Below are 19,239 nucleotides of genomic sequence, written 5' to 3' on the forward strand. Positions count from 1 at the left end.
AAACTGAACACGAATGTAAGAAATAAAACAATACTTTTTGCTGGAAAAAAAAACTGATAAAAACACCGTGAAAAAAGCATTAACGTATCATTAACTGAAAAAGGCTCTTTTTATCCCCATAACAAGTGTAAGCAATAATTTGCAGCAGTGCTTCATCAATGTTGTTTTTATCAATTTGAATAGGGATATGTTCAAATCATTTATGTTTTTTTTTTTAATTCTATGGCTTAAGGAATCAAAAAATTAAATATAAATCAATTTCTTTCCTTCTTATTTTATATTTCTAATACTTTGACTCATTTATGCTTTCGATTAAAAAGTTTAAGTGGTAAACTCTGAGCAAGTTGTTCCCTAAACTCTTGATGTTTCGTGAAATCTTAAGTTTTAGGAGTGAAAAAGAATTATTTAAAGACGGCTTTTCACGGTCCCGTATGCTCCCCTATAGTGCTAAAAGCATTCTTTTTAAGGACTCATTCCATTTAAGAACGATTTTTTGTGGTCCTTTAAAAATTGTGAACATTTTCAGATGCAAGTCGGCAGGATTTCCGTTGTTCAAATTATGTGAAACTTTTTTTTCACAATTGTTTTGACACAAGAAGAAAAATACAAGACACTATGCGACTTGAAAAATCGACTTTAACTTTTTCTAGGACACCCTAGTGTATATGCTCTTCACTTCCCTTTTTTTTTAAAAAAAGTAGCGAAGTAGCGACTACATTTCAAAAGTAGTTTGTAGTTGCTACATTTTAAAAATAGTTTGTAGTTGCTACATTTAAAAATAGTTTGTAGTTGCTGCATTTTAAAAATAGTTTGTAGTTGCTACATTACATAACAAAAAGTAGTTGTAGTTGTAGTTCACTACATTTGTAACGAAGTAGTTGTAGTTCGCTACAAAAAAAAAATGTAGTTTTTCCAACCACTGGTTTGAAAGTTGTTTATTTACTAAACTGACGTTGAAAGTAGATGCCAGGAATTGCTCCACATGAGCATTTTTTAAATTTTTTCTATACCGCACCACTCATTACAGTAATTTCCAAAAAAAAAAAAAAAAAGCAGCTTGTTATACCACAAACTACGAAAAAATGTTGCGACTACAGTAGTTTTGCTACTTACAGCACGCTACTTCTGACCAGGGCTGCGGAGTCGTAGTCGCATTGATTTTGAGGTAAAGGAGTCGGGAAAGAGTCGGAGTCGGCCATTTTCTCTCAAAGTCCTTAACTCTACCAGTGCTTGCAGAGCCGGAGCTGGAGTCGGAGTCGGACTGATTCTGGGGTAAAGGAGTCGGAGTTTATAAAATTTCCAAAGTCGTAGCCAGAGCTGGAGTTGGTTATTTTTTCCCCAGAGTTCGCAGCCCTGCTTCTGACCATTATCTACGATTATTGGAAATATTAATTATTTTAAATATCAATGACTTTAAGGCTTTAGATGCGGAAGTAATGAAGTTTTTTGAGACTGAAAACATTCACATAAATGAAGGCAGTAAGCTTCTGTTAAATGCGATTTGTTCAAAAAAGAAAGGACATTGGTTTTAATTCCATGCAATAAATTTTCTCCCTTCTGATGTACTTAAAATATTTTTAAGATATCTCTATTGATATTTCATTTGAAATGTACTAGGATATAAATTTTGGCATATTTCGAAAACAACCGTTTTGTATTAAATTATGTGTCAAATAAAGTTGAAACTTTTCAAAATTTTATACAATTATTTCCAATGCTTTTTGTGTTGCACTCCTATTTTATTCTCAGAAAAATGAGAAAAATAGTACTTGAAGAAATTAAATCAAAGCAATCAGGAGCAAATTTCTAGGATCAATAATATAGGAAGGATAAAGGAAATAAAATATCATAGAAAAAAAGGACATTTGTGTGAATATACAAAATAATGAAAAATTGCGTGTGGATTTATTTCCATGCATTTCACATCACAGCATTTTTTAGGTATAAATGAATCCCGCGACGAGTTATTTTTAAGCAGTGAATTTAACAGTAAAATTAAAACCTTTTGATCTCAATTTAAAGAGCATTATTGAAAATATGTAAGCAGATAATTTTCTAATATATTATTTTAACGTTTCATTAATCTACTCAATTTCGATGTCTTATTATGCTCAAAATTGATTATCACTCTGAAAAACTGGTCTGGTTCCATAAATGCGGAAAGTAAATTTCAAAACATATAACATATCGTTAAATGCATTTACACGAAACGAAAATCAATAACGCATGTAGAAATTCGTTAAAAATAGGAAATTATGCGAATCTGCTTCTCTCCAAAAAATTTTTGTTTCAAAACTTGGAAAATAACGAAAAGATTAACGAGCGTTGTTGAGTGCGTACGTAATAATGCGATCATTTGCATATTAATTAACTGAAATGAAATTTTTAACGAATAAGTTACCGGTTTTAACGCTTGTTTATGAAAAAGATATAAAAAGATACCTGGTAATTTAATGCACTACAATCCGTTTTTCAATCTTCCATTGTTAATTTGATGAAACTTATTTATAGTTTAAGATTTTTGCAATTCATAATATTATATCTAAATCCACAACTTCCAGAAGTACTCAAATTCAATAAGTCATCTTTTATTCAACAACAGGCAGCAGAATCCAACATTTAATTTTAGCTACTGAAAGATTTACCTTTATTTACATATTTCATTTATTTAATAATGTTAACAGTAACATTATTGCGTCGTTACTATCCAACTTTCAGAATTACGTTCAGTGTAAGTCTCAGTCTACATTCACGTGGGATATCATTTGATTTCAGATATTTAAACGGAGTTTGAATTTTCTTATCACTAATCAGAGCTTAAAACCGAAAACGGACGCATTAATAGCTTATCATTGAATATTAATGTATTTATTATTCATGAGCACGTATATTTCTGCGTACTTTCGTCATACTATTCTATATTTCTCATTATTTTAACTATGTGTCACTGAAATACACACACGGTTGATATCTCTTCATGTCATGTTACTCTGTTAAAAAAAATGCTTTTCGGAAACAAAACTTGACAAAAAGATAGATTGATAATAAGCCTATTAATATTAAGTTCCAGTCATTTTCTAAATATGGATATTCTAGAAATACTTTCACAGTGAGTTTATCATTTGCAGTTATTACGCTGCAGCAATTTTCAAGGGTCATAATGACTCTGTTAATAACTTTACTTCCCGTCCAATATTCGTAATAGCTTTTAAGTAAAACGATTCATTCTTTGAAAGTTATGATATTGATTAAGCTTTTATCAGAGCTCTTTAAATGAACCGGCAACTTTGAGTATGTTCTGTGGTAATTTATTAATATAAAACTGAAAGTGTTATCTAAATATAGCGTAACGTTAATGATTATAGTATTTTGTGTGTTTTTTGAGTAAGTAGAAATTTTATTTTACCAATGTTAACAATAGATATATTTTAAAGCATGAATTTGTTAGAAAAATTTGCTATTTGTAAATTTCTTTACTGCGAGAGATGTTTAATTTATTGTACTACAAAAATTTCACACACAAATCTATATTTTTTTAGGATGACATGGTATGCTTGCAATGTACAGCTACCGGAGAAAGAGTATGCCTTGCTGCCGAAGGCTTTGGCAACAGGCATTGTTTTTTGGAGAACATTGCAGACAAGGTAAATTAAGTATTTGAAATTATATGTATTATATAAATTTATACAGATGAACAAGAAGTAGTCTCAGTAAGAATATATTCAGTTTATTTTTAAAGTATGTACCGTTGTCTTTACAAAAAAAGAAAACAAATCGGAAAGATTACAAAGTCGATGTTTTCAGTCGCGTGTAGTTATAAGGTAAGCAATCAAGTACTAGTCGTTTTTACTTTGCTATTTGCAAGAAGTGATAACAGGTATGCAAATTAGTGCGTCGTATGTTTTAAACACCTTCTGAGAAGAATTGAAGCGTCAAGTGGGAGATAAAACCACAGCCTTTGAATGATGGAGACCTGAAGACGGCCGTATAAGAGGACAGTAGTCTAACATGTGGTAAATTTTCCAGATAGTTTCACATTTCTGATGAAACAATTTTACATATTTGCACCGCTTAGGTCGTCGTACAGTCCGAGAAAGGGAGTTCCTCACTTTCTGTTACTCCACACTCTTGCCCGAGAGCACAAGACAGTGCGAGAGTGTGCAGCGGGCAAGAAATCCACAAGAACCAATGAATGGCTGCTTGTATTTCGTTACTTTCTGGGCACGAGCGACATTGGATATTATACTCAGTACCAGACTTAGTATACCAGACTTGATTGGGATATTTTGAGCCGTTCTCCTTACTCACGGCAATCATCTTCGAAGTGAATTATTCACCAATGAAGCAAATGTACACCACTTACTTAATGACTTCCTTGCGTCCAAGACCCCCATGGATTCACAAAGAGATTGTGCAGCTAAAGAATGTAGAGTCTCACGATTCAAATGGAAATTTATTACGGAATTAACAATAGGCCAAACGCTTTGCATTTGAGTTTTTGCTAATAAAAAGGCCAAGTGTTTAATTGGTTACCTTAAATACTCGGTGACTGTGCCTTTGGTCAAATATTTAAAACATATAAATAGTTTTAGTTTACGCAAATTTCATTTCCAGTAGATTTTCAAAGTTTTAAGCTGCTAAAACAGTGCTCAAGTAATATTATAAAAAGGGTAAATATTATTTCTTAAGGTAATCAAAAAGCTTCAAATCATGATGATAAGAAAATAAAAGCAAAGATTCTAGGAATGAAAATGACAGCACTTTGCAGAGCTAATTAAATATTATGACAGTTCAGCTTGGATGATAAGTCTACGAGAGATGAAATGATGGCAACAGCGCTTTTAAATTTGGAAGAACTGATCTTTCTAAATTGTTAATACTGTACTACTATATTAATGAAAAATTTGGAATTCAAGAAGCTGATGAAAATACATAGAATTACCCAATTATGTAATCTTATAAGAATTCTGCAATTTCAAATATTTTTACTTCATTACGAAAATCTATTTAGAAAAAAAAGAAAGAAAAAAAAAGTAATTTTGTCATTCGTCACGCAGAACTCATGCTGTTTTCTACTAAAAAAAAAGCTTTAAATAGAAATGTATGGTGCAAAAGAAAGAATAACATTGAGAAACCTCACTAAGAGAAGTACTTTTTTTACTCAATATAAGTTAAAAAAAAAAAAAAAAACTGCGAAAGCTTCGTAGAATGTTCTTTCTATTGATTACTTTATTGGATAGCGACTTTTATTTTAACTGGGAGAAAAAGAGGTTTTATAAGCGCGACTATTATTTATTTTCCACTTCTTTTATTTTCAAATCAGGATAAAAATTATTGGACTAGTTTTTATTAAGCGATTCTATTTGATTCATTTGAGGAAAAAGGGTTCAGAGGACCAAAAAAAAAAATCAAATCTCGGGGTTGAGTCTATGGCTCGTAAGAGGAAGTAGAGATAACAGGATTATTCCATTTACTAAGTATTCGTCGGGTTTTTACGGAAAGTAGCTGGAATGATTGTCAAAGGTCAGTGAAATGGGAAATTTCTTAAACCAATCATAAAATAAATTTAATTTATCCATCAAATCTTAGAAAAGCTATAAACTGCTACTATTGAACATCCATGCTGAAGCTGAAACATTCTCAAGCTTGGAAGTAAAAACTTGGGAGGAGCGAACATTTGTGGAACAAATCGTGGACGTCATTAATGGTTTTTGAAAATAAAGGCGATAAATTAATTAATTATTTAGTTATGATAGCATAAAACCGAACATTGAAATATCTGTACTAATAGTAACATTCAAATATCTTGCAAATTATTACTTTCAGAATTACTCTCAGATTGCGCAGAGTTATTTGCAAAGGCAGATACTCAATGCATGGAAGATTCTATGCTGTCCATTCATCCCCCCCCCCTGTTCTGTTTCCATAAAACATGCTTGATTCGAGTACATTTGATGTAAATACGCAAAACCAACCACACAACGTTAATAATTTACTTCAACAAAAGAAATAAATGTTGAAATTTTTCTAGTTAATTATCAATCCCCAGACAAAAACACAGCCATAATGTCATCGTCTTCTTCGCAGTAAGCTTTCAAGCTCCCATATAAATGGAAAACAAACAAGCACAATGCCGTCGTCTTCTTCACAGTAAGCTTGTAAGCTCCCATACAAATGGCAGTAAGGCTTGACCACGAAGAGATGGCGGATGACCTTGAAGCAGAAGCATAATTTGTATCATTTTTAGTTGTAAGAATAGCCAGAAAGTGCCGAGTAGAAAGAGGCACGTTCTCGCTGATCCTATCTATTACAAAATAATAACAAATAATACAAATGATGTTTCCGCTTCCAGGTCATCCGCCATCTCTCCGTGGTTAAGAGCCAGTTTTTATAAGAAGCGGGCAGAAATGGGGTGTTCGGATATACACCATTTTTGATTTCGCTCAAATTTTTATTGTGGATTCTTTTAAAGACCTGTATTTTTTCTTTTCCTCCAAAAAAACTTTTTGGGGACCTGTAAAAATTCGTGAAGTGGAGCCCGACTTACAGGTTTTTCCAAATCGGCGTTTTTTAAAATGCGATTATTTCTGTGTATTTAGCATCAGCCAAAAATATTCTTGTGTTCACAATATGACATTTACTACCTAAATTGAAATATATTGAAATTTTGTGGCTGACTTTCAGTGCAGCCTTTCAGGGGTCGCCATACTTTGTCGAAGAAAATGAAAAAGTGCAGTGTTTGAGGCGCTCTGGTTCCCTGCATTCAGGCTCAACCAAGGTTTTTGTACATAATTTGTGTAAGAATATATATAAATCATTCAATACCCTCATTAGTTGCATGGCTCACCCTCTGTGCTGCCAAAAATGGCAGTTTTTGTATCGAAAAATGCTAAAAAGTGCAGTTTTCATGAGGCTTTATTTCAGTGCACTGAGGGTCAGTGTAGAACTGGGCGGCTGCATTTCAAACTAGAGTATGTGTATTTTAACAAACAAGTGACAGAACTATGAACAATTTCTTTACAAGAACACAATACGTATTTCAAAACAGTAAAATGAACTATTCAGCTTTCAATTCAGTCAACATATCCGGGTTTAAACTTTCCTCCAGGGACTTCCAGATACTATTTAAAAAACTAGTATGATCAAAAACTTACCATAAAAGAGTTATAGACTTTCAAATAGACGGATTATGCTTACTTGCATACTTTATAATGTGATAACTAGAAGCAAAGTGAAAGAAAAACATCAAAATATGATAGAAAATGTACTTTTAGAGGCCTGTATCTCAGTGCACTGAGGGTTAGTATAGAACTTGGTGCCTACATTTCAAACTAAAGTGTATGTCTTTTCACAAACAAGTGATATAACTATAGGCAATGGTTCTGCAGACTCATAAAATGCACTTCAAGATGAGGAAATTGCATAAGAGTTAAAGACGCATCCAGTTAGTTGTACTCTAGCTACAAGGCTTTGTCTTGCATTTTTTTTTTACTGCCCCACTAGTCAGTTAGGAAACTATAACCTTGTTTTATAATGTCAATAGCATTGCTTTTATCGTAAGTGATAAAATATTTCTTAGTAATTGTTTGCTATCATGGTAGTTTAGTGCAGAGAAAATAATTAACGACGATAATAAACGAATGTCAACGTACTAACGTAAAGTACAAACGAAAAATAAGCTATCTTAATTAAAATAATTAAAAATATATCTAAAACACCTTCAAAAAAGTGTTACAAATAACTTACGTTTTTACCGCAATAATAACCGTTTTTTTTTTTTTTTTTCACTTTGCTTCCAGTTATCATAGTATAAAGCATGCGAGTAAGCATAATCAGTCTATTTGCAAGTCTATAACTCTTTTATGGTAAGTTTTTGATCGTACTAGTTTTTTAAATAGTATCTGGAAGTCCCTGGAGGAAAGTTTAAACCCGGACATGTTAGTTCATTTTACTGGTTTTGAAATACGTATTGTGTTCTTGAAAAGAATTTGCTCATAGTTCTGTCACTTGATTGTGAAAATATACATACTCTAGTTTGAAATGCAGGCAGTAAGTTCTATACTGACCCTCAGTACACTGAGATACAACCCCCTAAAAAGTACACTTTTTATTATATTTTGATGGCAAAACTGCTATTTTTTCGCAGCAGTGAGCATGCGTTTAATATAATCCTATTTAATAATTTATATCTATTACTAAACAAATTGTTCGCAAAAAGTATGGTTAAACCTCAGTGCATGGAACCAGGATGCCTCAAACATGACACATTTTCACTTTATTCGGCGCAGTTTAGCCACCCCTGCCATGGTCCACTGAAGGTCAGCCATAAAATTTACGATATATTTCATTTGAGGCACCTAATATCATGTTGTAATCACAAAGATTACTTTTGCTGATGCTCAATGCGCAGAGATAATTGAATATTAAAAAACGTCGATTTGAGAAAAATCCTAAGTTGGGACCAACTTTCAGAATTTTTGTGGGTTACAAAAAATTTTTTTGGAAGAAAAGAAAAAATATATGTCTTCTAAAATCATTCAAAGAAACCACTGTAAAAGTTTTAGCGAAATCAAAAATGGCATGTATTTGATCTGCCTGGCTCTTATAAAAACTGGTTCTTAAACTTTAACGTACACTCGGCTGTGTGTGTTATGTGAGGACGGGAAGACGTGAGCGCAGAATTACCATCATGAGCAGAATTTGACCAATTTACCCTATATTTACAACTATATATTGAATGTCTAAGAATTGATCTTTTAATGAAAAATAATTTTTTCAACTAAAAATGGCTACTCTTTTTGTCATTAAATTGTGGTGTACTAACCCCAAACTACTGTTAAAGGCCGATTGAATGGATCCAATTTGTTGTGATGCAATATACACAAACCAAGCGCACTCACGTGTTTTTCCAACATCTGTTCATCAGGATGTTTTTTAAATTGTTGTGTGTCTTTATTTTTTTAAACGTGAAAATATGTTGAGTTTTTTGTACAGTTAACTATGCAGTACTAGTAATATGAATCACAGATGAAAATATTTAAAATATACATGTTCTTGTTTGTCATAACTAGAAAAAATATTTATAACCAGCAAGAAACATGAAAGATCATGCAACCATTAGGTAAAAAGAAAAATTATTTTCAACTTTCTAATCATTTACTTCTGACAGACTATTCAGTCACCTAGTTTTATTCATTACAAAGAAAAAAAAAACTCTATGCATTTTATGTCCTTGGATATACATACATTGTAACCCTACTGCACTTTATTCTGAAAAATGCGGGAGAAAAAAATTGTTTTCCTAGTAGCAATCAAAAAAATGTTCACTGCAAACCTTCGAAGCATACGTGTGTGGCATTTACTGTCACAGGAGGGTTTTTTTCCCCAGGAAGTTTTTGTTTCTTTTTGGTCATTACGAAGATGCAATTTAGCGAAAGAAAACTTATTCTTTTTATTTGCTTTGACGGTGCATTTGCAGTGGTTATGGAGATACTTTCTTCTTTCCATAGTTATTTTCTTTGACTGGCATAAAATTTGAGGATTTCATAAAAAAAAAGCCATTTTAGAATTCTATTGTACAGTTTGCAAAAATGTCTCGCTCTCTCTCTTCTTCTTCTCCTTTTCTCCTTTGTTTTGGCTTTTCAACGCAAAAATGAAGATTTATAGCATTTAAGAATGCAGTATAATCAGTAAAACATTCTGGAATAGCACTTTAATTCAAGATAAGTGATTATTTATTATTGATATAAGCTTTCTTTTCGTATTTTCAAGTTTTAACTTAGACTTTTTTTCATTTTATACGCAAAATAAGTAAGGTCTGGTGGGATAAAGTGGTCATAAAATACAGGTTTTTCAACTTAGGTAAATAATAAATACAGGAATTTCATTTAAAACTTCATTTCTTTTTTGTGGTTATTTTACATTACATTAATAAAGAACAAGCTGTACTGCATTTTCGGAAGAAAAAAAATTATTTTAATAGCTTAATGGCTTTTTTCCTTTTCACGTGTGTTAATGATCTTGGGTGGGGTAAAGTGATCATAGTTAAAAAAAATGATTTAAAGCCATCATAAGTAACACTAAATATTTTTATTGCTCAACACACCTAGTTCTTTCGAAGAAATTAACTTTATTTAAATAAATTTTAATAAATCAAGAACAATGTAATATTTTTGCTATGTTTTATGTCTTTAGGAATCTATTAAAAATACCGTCTGAATAATGTCTAAACTACCTAAATTACATAATAAGAAAATACTACACTCGAGTGAAATATTTTATATTAGATCAAGATTAGATGTAATATTTTATATTTGAGTGTTACAGCGCTCCGAAAAAATATTCCTTAATTAAAAAACAAAAGGGAAAACATTATCAAGTTTAATCTATTTACTCAATGTATGCGAAGTACTTCTAGTTCTAAGTTTTTACTGATACTTAACAGATTTTTTTAGAGAGGGGAAGGGGTAGTGGCATACATTATTCTACTAGAATAAACTGAAAGCTGTGGTTGAATAAATTTTTTCATGATTCCCCCCCCCCCGCCAAATATTATAGGATTACAATCTTGCTTTAATTCAATCGATATGCTATATAAAATTTAAACTCAGTTGTATTGCATCCAGTTTACCTTAAAAACAGTAAATGGTTAGCACTCTTAATATTTAATTGATTATCTGCCTTATAAGTGAAGATTACATCATTTTAGATGAGGATTTATGTTAGGCTTAACCTATGACCACTTTACCCTATCTTACTTAAGTTGTTCTAAAATATTATATAAATGATAACAGCTTAGCTGTTTATGTAGACGAGTTTTAGAAACATCCGGGAAGCTGCGTGCACAACCAAACTTTTAAAAAATTTTACAAAGAAGTTAAAAGAGGTGTTCAAATTTTAAAATGTTTCATGCGCACAAAAAAAAAAAAAAAAAAAGAAAAAAAAAGAAAAAGAAAAACGAATTTTTTCACGAAATAAAATACTGCCAGTTTCAAAATTTTTTAATTCAAAATACAGTTCGTATTTGTCAAAATCTAAAGTAAAAAACTTACCCCTTTTTCTTTCATTTATTTCGAATATATAGCTCTTTATTTGATTTATGACCACCATACCCCGTTGACCACTTCCCCCCACCAGACCCTATATTAAAATGTCTTTGTGACAAAATTTCTATATATCTTCATGCAAACGTTTCATTTATCTTTCAGATTGAAATATCGTAAATTATTAGGGAATCGACATCCACTTAGTTCAAACTCTGATTCCACCCGAGTGCACTAATCATCTGAACACTGTCGCAATGCTCAACAAATTGAAGTTCTCGCGATTTGAAGTTGTATTTATTTGAGAGAAAAAAAAGCAAAGAGCTCATTGCGTTCTCTTCGTTTTCAGCAAGAGTACTTTTCCACAAACTAAAAGTAAAAGGAACATAAGTAATGGTAGAAAGAAAGACGTTTTCTAAACAGTTGAAGTTACACAGATGTTGAGTGTAAGGGAGTGGATTGATTACCGAGTGGACAACTAAAGCTCTAAAAAAACTCGTACCAATTTTAACAAAATGTAATAGTCAGGAAAAAAATAAATAAATAAAACAATAACTCTAAAGCTACGATTTTGTTGTGATTTAGAGAAAAATACTATTTGTTTATCATGAATATATATATATATATATATATATATATATATATATATATATATATATATATATATATATATATATATATATATATATATATATATATATATATATATATATATATATATAGTATGCATAATATACATATTGTGATGGATGGCTTTGTTACACATGACTGATCTAATTTATCTTTTTGATTGTGATTTTAGAATACTCCACCAGAAATGTCATCCTGCGTCTTTGTCATCGAACAAGCGTTATCAGTCCGTGCATTGCAGGAGATGGTTACAGCAATGTCATCAGAATCGGTAAAACTACAACACTCTATCCTTCTTCTTCGTTTAAGCAATCAAACTAATTTCTAAAAAACGAGTTGAATGAATAAGAAAATATTTTATTCTGTAAAAAATATTATTAATGAAACTCATTAATGCTTTATGACTTATAGCATGGTTTTGCTTACTTTAGTTACCTAAATTCAATATTTTACGATCTTGATTGTATTTTAATGCAACTGTTCGCATAAAAATTTCGTTTTTACAGGGAAAAAGCACGCAATCTGGACACAGAACGTTGCTTTACGGCCATGCAGTGTTACTCAGGCATCAAAACAGCAACATGGTAAGTTTCAGCAACAGATTTAGTCTTAAACGAAATATAAGGTCATAAGTGTAATGGACAGCTATGGTTTTAAGGTTCTTAATGCTGGAAAATTTGTACATGAAATGTGAACAACTTTCATACTTTCCGCAATTTCGAAAATCCAGAGTTCGTTCCTGGAAATTATTTGGCAATCACTAGAATCGGTCGAGCATGTTCGAATACAACAACACGTGTGTCAATATATCAGTATTTATAAATATGGAAAAAAATAATTTATTTATTTTCTAACTTTTCGACAAGCTTCCTCAAGCATTGTCTAAATAATCAATAGCTCTCTTAAGCTTTATGAACTTAAAGTCTTCTCTCTGCTAAGATGTTTAATTACTAAGAATTTTTTAGACTGAACAGAGCGCAAAACGCAATAATTATAAATATTAACTTAGCTAATTTGCTCTTTATTCTTTTATTACACATGAAAATCATTTACCGAACAAATTCTATTAAAAAGATGACAAAATGAAATAACTGCAGTTGTGTCACCAAACTCAAAGGTGTAATTAGTTTATTATAACGATGGTACAAAACAGTTTTCAAGTCACTGGCCTTTTCAAGAAAATATTTAGTACTCGTGTTGATTATCGAAAATGTAAAAAACAATTTACACTCAAAAAGCAGAAAGTAGCGTATGGTATTATTGCTTTGACGTTTGCTTTTTTTTCTCTAAAGTTTGTTCATATAAAAGTAACAGTTTTTAAAGCTTTCAATTTTTTTCATAGTATCTAGCATGCCTTTCAACCAGCTCGTCCAATGACAAACTAGCATTTGATGTAGGCTTACAAGAGCACAGTCAAGGTAAGAACGTTTAGCATTTCGTTTTACGCTATTTCATATTTTAATGCTCCTTACCTAAAAATATGCTACCAGAATAAAACTTTTGTTGTGCTTGAAAATTAAGTTGATATTTATTCTTCAATGCTTTTGTCTCAAAATTTGTAAAATAATTCAACTTTAATTTAACAAATGGTTTGAAACATAATAGATTTATTATTTAGATTTCTGAAATAAGTATGAGGAAGCGCTACAATAAAATATTTATTTTTCAGAATAATAAGAAGCTAAATAATTAATAAGAATAAGGTAGGTATTGACAGCCCTTAAAGAAATAATGAGAACGAAAAAGTTTCGCATTGAACGAAAATTAAGCTTTCTTTCTTATAGAAAACGACTGAACAACAAATAAGAATACTTTAGACATTTTTTCTGCAACTCATATTTTGGAAAAAAAAATAGAAACGAAAAAAATAAGACGTTACATTTAGTACTGAAAAAATAAACTTAAAAAGGAGTTTTTCTTTTCCCCCTATCTTTAATAATGATAAACAAGCATCTCACAGCCCAGTATAGAAACGGGGAGTTAAATCGGTATTTCGTGACACGAGTCTAAAACTGTGAAACTACTGTTAAATGTTTTACTAGTTTTCTTCTAACCAACACGCAAATAAAAGCAAGCACGTAATAGAAGACCTTCAGAAAACCTGGCAGTGTACGAATTTGTACCGCTCCTCTTCTTGTGGCGTAAACAGGACATAAACCAGGGCGATCATTCCAAGCTCGATAGCTTGCGAGATCGAGATTCTCGCTCACGTGATTGGTTGTGATGTAGAAATGTCGCAAAGTAGTATTCTAATCTATTCGAACTCAGTTTGCGGCTAGGTTCGAGTAGATGAGAATACTACTTTGCGACATTTCTACGTCACAAGCAATCACGTGAGCGAGAATCTCGATCTCGCAAGCTGACGAGCTTGGAATGAGCGTCCTGGTGGGAACAGAATTAACAACAGCATTGTTTTCGAGGGGAAAAAAAGACATAGGCGAACTGCTCCTTTTTTTGTGTTAAAAAAGTCCAATCTGCCCCCAGTTTATTGTAACAATGAACTGGTGCGTGAATGATTTTACAAAAAACTGGAGTTAACACGGTTTTTTGATAGGAAACGAGTTAACTTTGATAAGACAGTTTAATCTTCCTTCTTCAGCATTTACTGACTTCAATTGTGGACTGATAACTTTACTGTGAGAATGTTGAATGTGTTTACTGTGTTTTCAAACTGATGAAGCTTTAACTAAGCTATCACATTTGGATTAATAAATCTGTTTTATTTTGAGAAGTCTCTTAACAATTTTTATGTCTTTCTGAATTTGAAGGGGAAGCGTGTTGGTGGACAATCCACCCAGCATCAAAACAGAGATCTGAAGGTGAGAAAGTGAGAGTAGGAGATGATCTCATTTTAGTAAGCGTTGCCACAGAAAGATATTTGGTAAGTTCAAACCCTAAATCCCCCCCCTTCCCCCTCCCACCATAATTTAGAACACTTTGAATGATTTTATGTAAAAGTCGAAAATTCGAATCATTTAAATGTTCTGGCAAAATTTTTAGTAAATAAGATTAAATATTTAAGACAACAATTAAAACTCAGGAGTAGTTAGTGGATTTTATTAGCCCAGATAGGATTTTTTGAAATATGTCTGAGCAGTAAAATTTGAAAAAACGGAAAACTTAAAGTAGCAAAGCATTCCTCAAAGTGTAAGTTGTGTTTGCACATCAGAAATAAAGTTACATAACTACTTCTCTTTAGCTCATTAGTTCTAAACTATAAATATATATTTTTTTTGTAAATGAATAAAGTTTTTTCGCTTGTCACAGTTTAATTAGTCATTGGATAAAAACGGTGAAAAATTCTAAAGAAGGGCAAAAAAAAAAAAAAAAAAAAAAAAAAAAAAAAAAAAAAACGAAGAAAAAAAAAATCTGTAACAGGTTTTCAAGATTTTTTTTCCCATGAATAATTAAATCAGAAAGTTGTTTTGCTTTTAATAGTTTAAAAACTGTGTTATGCATCTTTTAAACTAATAGAAATAAACTATTAAATGCTCAAAATTTTCCAAAGATTGACTTTAATTACTCTAACTTCTTCTTGCAAAGCTTTCTTGATAGGTACCGTAAACGTGACTGTATTGCAGTATATCAAATATTAAAGATTTATGTGTTGGATACCCAACTGCAAAGTTATATTTTATGTCATAAAAGGAAATTTAGATTCTGCAACGTTAAAATTAATGGAAAAAAAAAAGCTGATAAATGATAAACATTTCTATAATGGTGGTGCGGTAGTTTTTATAGGCACTTTATTTATTTTAGTTTTAGAAAAGTGTCATTAAAACAGTCATATAAAGTCTTATAAAAAACGTTCATATCTCTTTGTGTTAAAGTATTATTTAAAGGAAACTATCACGAAAAAAATCGCAAACTCTCAAAAACTACTACTATATATCATCAAAAAAAGTAAAAGCTATGTAAAATCTCTCAATGTCATGCCTTAGCTTGTAAACGTTCATTTCAAAACTGAACACTGATTAATTTTTTTTCTCTTTTGTAGCATACAGCTCGTGAAGGAACCGAAACTATAGTAAATGCAAGTTTTCACTTGACCCATTGGTCTGTAGCACCTTTTGGAACTGGAGCAAGTCGAGTTAAATCTGTCGGTAAGTATTCTGTTACCATGTATTATGTATGCTTAATAATTTAACTGAATATTTTCAAAGCAAATTCCTAGTGTGGTTAAAAATTGTTTTGTGATTAACATGTCTATGCTCAGAGCTTCATTTCGGGGAACTCTAATTTTTGTTTAGGTACTTTTTTTTCTAAATTCTACTAATGCCAAAAGCATTACTTTCAAAGGTGACTCAGAAGAATTCAGATTAAAGGTTTTCTTCCCCTGCCTCCACCAACATAAAGAAATTTTTTTAATTCTATATGGTTTCCCTGAAAATCTATGGTTAGTTGTTGAATCAGATATATCTATTCACTGAATTAGTTAAATCTTTAACAAAGTTTTTTATTGAACTAGCTCTTATGGTTGCATTCTCTTTAAAAATGCAAATTAAAAGCATTAAAAAAAAAATCAGAATTTTCTGGCAATTTTTGGACACCCCCTGGAAAATTTTGAGGAGAAACTCAAGTTTCCTGAGCCTTTGCACCAAACAGGTCTTGTCTATGCTTGAAAATTTACTTGAAATTGTTAAAATTTTTTACTCTAGTTGCATGTACATAGCCAATAGCAGTATAGATTCTGGGTTTAAAAATTTAAAATGTTATTTCGTCAATCTATTTTTTAAAACGATGCTAAATGTTCTTCAAAACCAGAAAATTCGCTTAGTTACATTTTTGAGTGGTATTTTTAATGCACTTGTAGAAAAGTTAAAAACATCTCTGACTGCTATTAATCGAAAAGCCATATCGCTTATACAAAAAATATAAATATATTTTAAACACAATATTCAAGTTCATATTGCACGTCTTGAGTGTAAGTTGATAAGTTTCTAATTACAAGAACAAACATAATACAAGGTTAGCATAAAAGAATATCCCGGTTTTAAAAAGTTATTTGTCATAAGCTATTGCACTTGCCACTATAAATGATACATAAAAATAAAGATAAACCTTCTAAGTTTTTTTGAACGTAAGTAACTACTTCAACGTGCACGTTCCGCACTAGCGCAGCGAGAAATTGAAGGGGCTTTTTGGTAGTAATTGGGATTGGCAACAATGTTAAAACCAAGACCTCTATGGTTGTTCCCTCCCCCCCTCCCCACACACTTTGCCGCACCACTGACGTTCCGCAACGCTGGATTGGCCGTGCAGGTGATGATGATTTACCCTTTAAGCGTTGCTTAGCCAGATAACCAAACCTAACCCCATGGGATTTTTTTTTATGAGGCTTCGTCAAAGATATTGTTTATACACCACCATTGCCTACAACATTGCAAGAAGTGAAAGATCACATGTGTGTAACATTGCGAAAAATTGCCAGTGAAACACTCCAAAATGTACCTGTGTTACAGATGTGTGTCGCGTTACGAAAGGCGCGCACATCGAACATTTGTGAGTGAAAAAAAACTTTTAATTTATCTTTATTTTATATATCATTTATAGTGCTAAGTGTAATAGTTTATGAAATATAAATTTTTATAACCGGGATATTCTTTTATGCTAACCCTGCATTTCAATGATTCTATGTAATCCTTTGCTATCAGCTATTTAAATCACTCACTGGGCCAAAATTTTCCATTTTAGAGTTACTTGAATGTTTGGAATGTGTTTTTCAAGCATTCTGGTGAATTTGTATTAGAAACAGATCAATATCAAGCCACATTTGTTATATATCTCACTGTATGATTTTTTTCAACTTCATTTTATTTAATATGTTGCATTCTAATTAGGATACGTCTTTGGTGGAGAGGTGTTGAGGTTTTTTCACGGAGGCGATGAATGCTTAACGATTCCTCCAACATGGGCAGATGCACCCGGTCAAAAGTAAGCTACTTTTTTATTATAAAAACGTCCCAGAAGCAGGTTACGCAATGCGCTTTCGTAGAGTTTTACTACAAACATAAATACATAATTTCAAAATGAAATGCAACTATTTGGGTTGTATTTCCATCTAGTCACCACCGAAATTGAAATATAGAACATTGGTACCCCGTGAAATCGATTTGAAGAAATCATTCCTGTTGAAGTCGGGGTTCAGCGACTTCAGATAGCTCTTCAGTCTGTTGAATGCTTCCTAAAACTAACAAATACCAATCTTTCCCAGAATGGTTTCTTGAAATGCTAATTGAAGTTTGGATCATGACTACGTGGAGTTAAGCCAAAAATGTTTACCACTATCATTATTATTGTTTTTGGAATTGTGTGTTTTGCTGTACTAAAACTTTCTTTCGAAGAAAACACGACGAAACTAATTTTACGAGGAACGTTCCTCGTAAAACAATTAGTTTTATAGGCATTATTTTGTGCATAATTAGGTAATATGTCTTTAAAACTATTCTAAAACATCGCTTTTTATTAGATCAAAGAGATATATACTTCGTAGTAAATTAAAATATAATCCGTTGTGGTAAAATGGAACATGGGGAAATAGAAATAAACCATTTCCACACTTGCGGTGATTTCTGAGCACAACCTCTTGGTGAGTGAAGATATGGCAACATACGGAAGTTTCTCCTGTTTCCACAAAACTGTGTAGCGTAGGTGTCTTCACTGTTTGAAGCTAACACTGAAAAATGCTATGTATCAAATTTTGGCTATCCTACATCTTCATCTCCAGAAATCTACAAATGCGAAGTAACCGGTTTCATTTAGTTTTATTTGTGACGTGGAAATTTGCTCAACTGTGAGCGGAACCTGCTTTTAGTTTTGGAGACTGTCTTTCTTAAAAGAAAAAAAAAAGAACAAAGGCGCGCACAAATCAAGGGGGAGGGGGAGTGGGGTAATAAGTAACATTCGGGTATAAATTAGTGGTCTAGGGTTATTACCTGGTAATTTCTCGTAACGAAAATAAGTGCTAAAAAGTGTTAGGTGAACTTATTTGCATAAAGGGAAGTGGCCATGTCCCCCATGATCCATTTCCTGGATCCACACTTGTATAGCTAGAATTTCACCCTCTTTGCTGGTTTTCATGTGTTCATTGTTTTCATCTACCTCATACCTATTGCACTCTGGAAACAACTAAGCTTGTCATTCTTCTTATCTTTTTGGAAGATTAGATTTTGGTGTGAATTATATTTTCGTGTGTGTTTTACATAAATTTAGAGTAAAATTTAATTTTTTGTATGGTTTTTCTTTTTTAATGAGTTTTGATTACATTTGGTGTACGGCGGTTTCATGCAATGGACCATCTAAACTGATTGTGTATGTGGTGGATATCTACCTACGACATCAAGCACATGAGAAAGGGCATCCCTGTTTTGATTTATCCCCTAGTCTCTGCGATAAACGGAAACACGTTGGGATTAATGGAAACAGGTTCTCATTCGATAAACAAACACTCAAATGTCAAATTTTTACTACCCAGTTGCCGTCAGCGAGTCTTGTTTTGAACTCAATCAACAGTCTTTTTTCCTCAAGGAATCTATCTAATGTTAAAAAATTGAAATATTGTCTTTTA

General features: G+C 31.9%; 1 protein-coding gene across 1 annotated transcript in view; it reads left to right on the forward strand.

Moving 5' to 3' along the window:
• Window positions 1-19,239, forward strand: part of LOC129219096 (ryanodine receptor-like) — a 295,024-nt gene that overhangs the window by 67,230 nt on the left and 208,555 nt on the right. The window contains 7 exon segments of the mRNA XM_054853416.1: window positions 3,540-3,644; window positions 11,845-11,943; window positions 12,179-12,256; window positions 13,015-13,090; window positions 14,441-14,553; window positions 15,670-15,775; window positions 17,513-17,606. Of these exon segments, the coding sequence (XP_054709391.1) occupies window positions 3,540-3,644; window positions 11,845-11,943; window positions 12,179-12,256; window positions 13,015-13,090; window positions 14,441-14,553; window positions 15,670-15,775; window positions 17,513-17,606 (671 nt within the window).

Source organism: Uloborus diversus, chromosome 3, assembly GCF_026930045.1.
Source record: "Uloborus diversus isolate 005 chromosome 3, Udiv.v.3.1, whole genome shotgun sequence".
Taxonomy (NCBI): Eukaryota; Metazoa; Arthropoda; class Arachnida; order Araneae; family Uloboridae; genus Uloborus; species Uloborus diversus.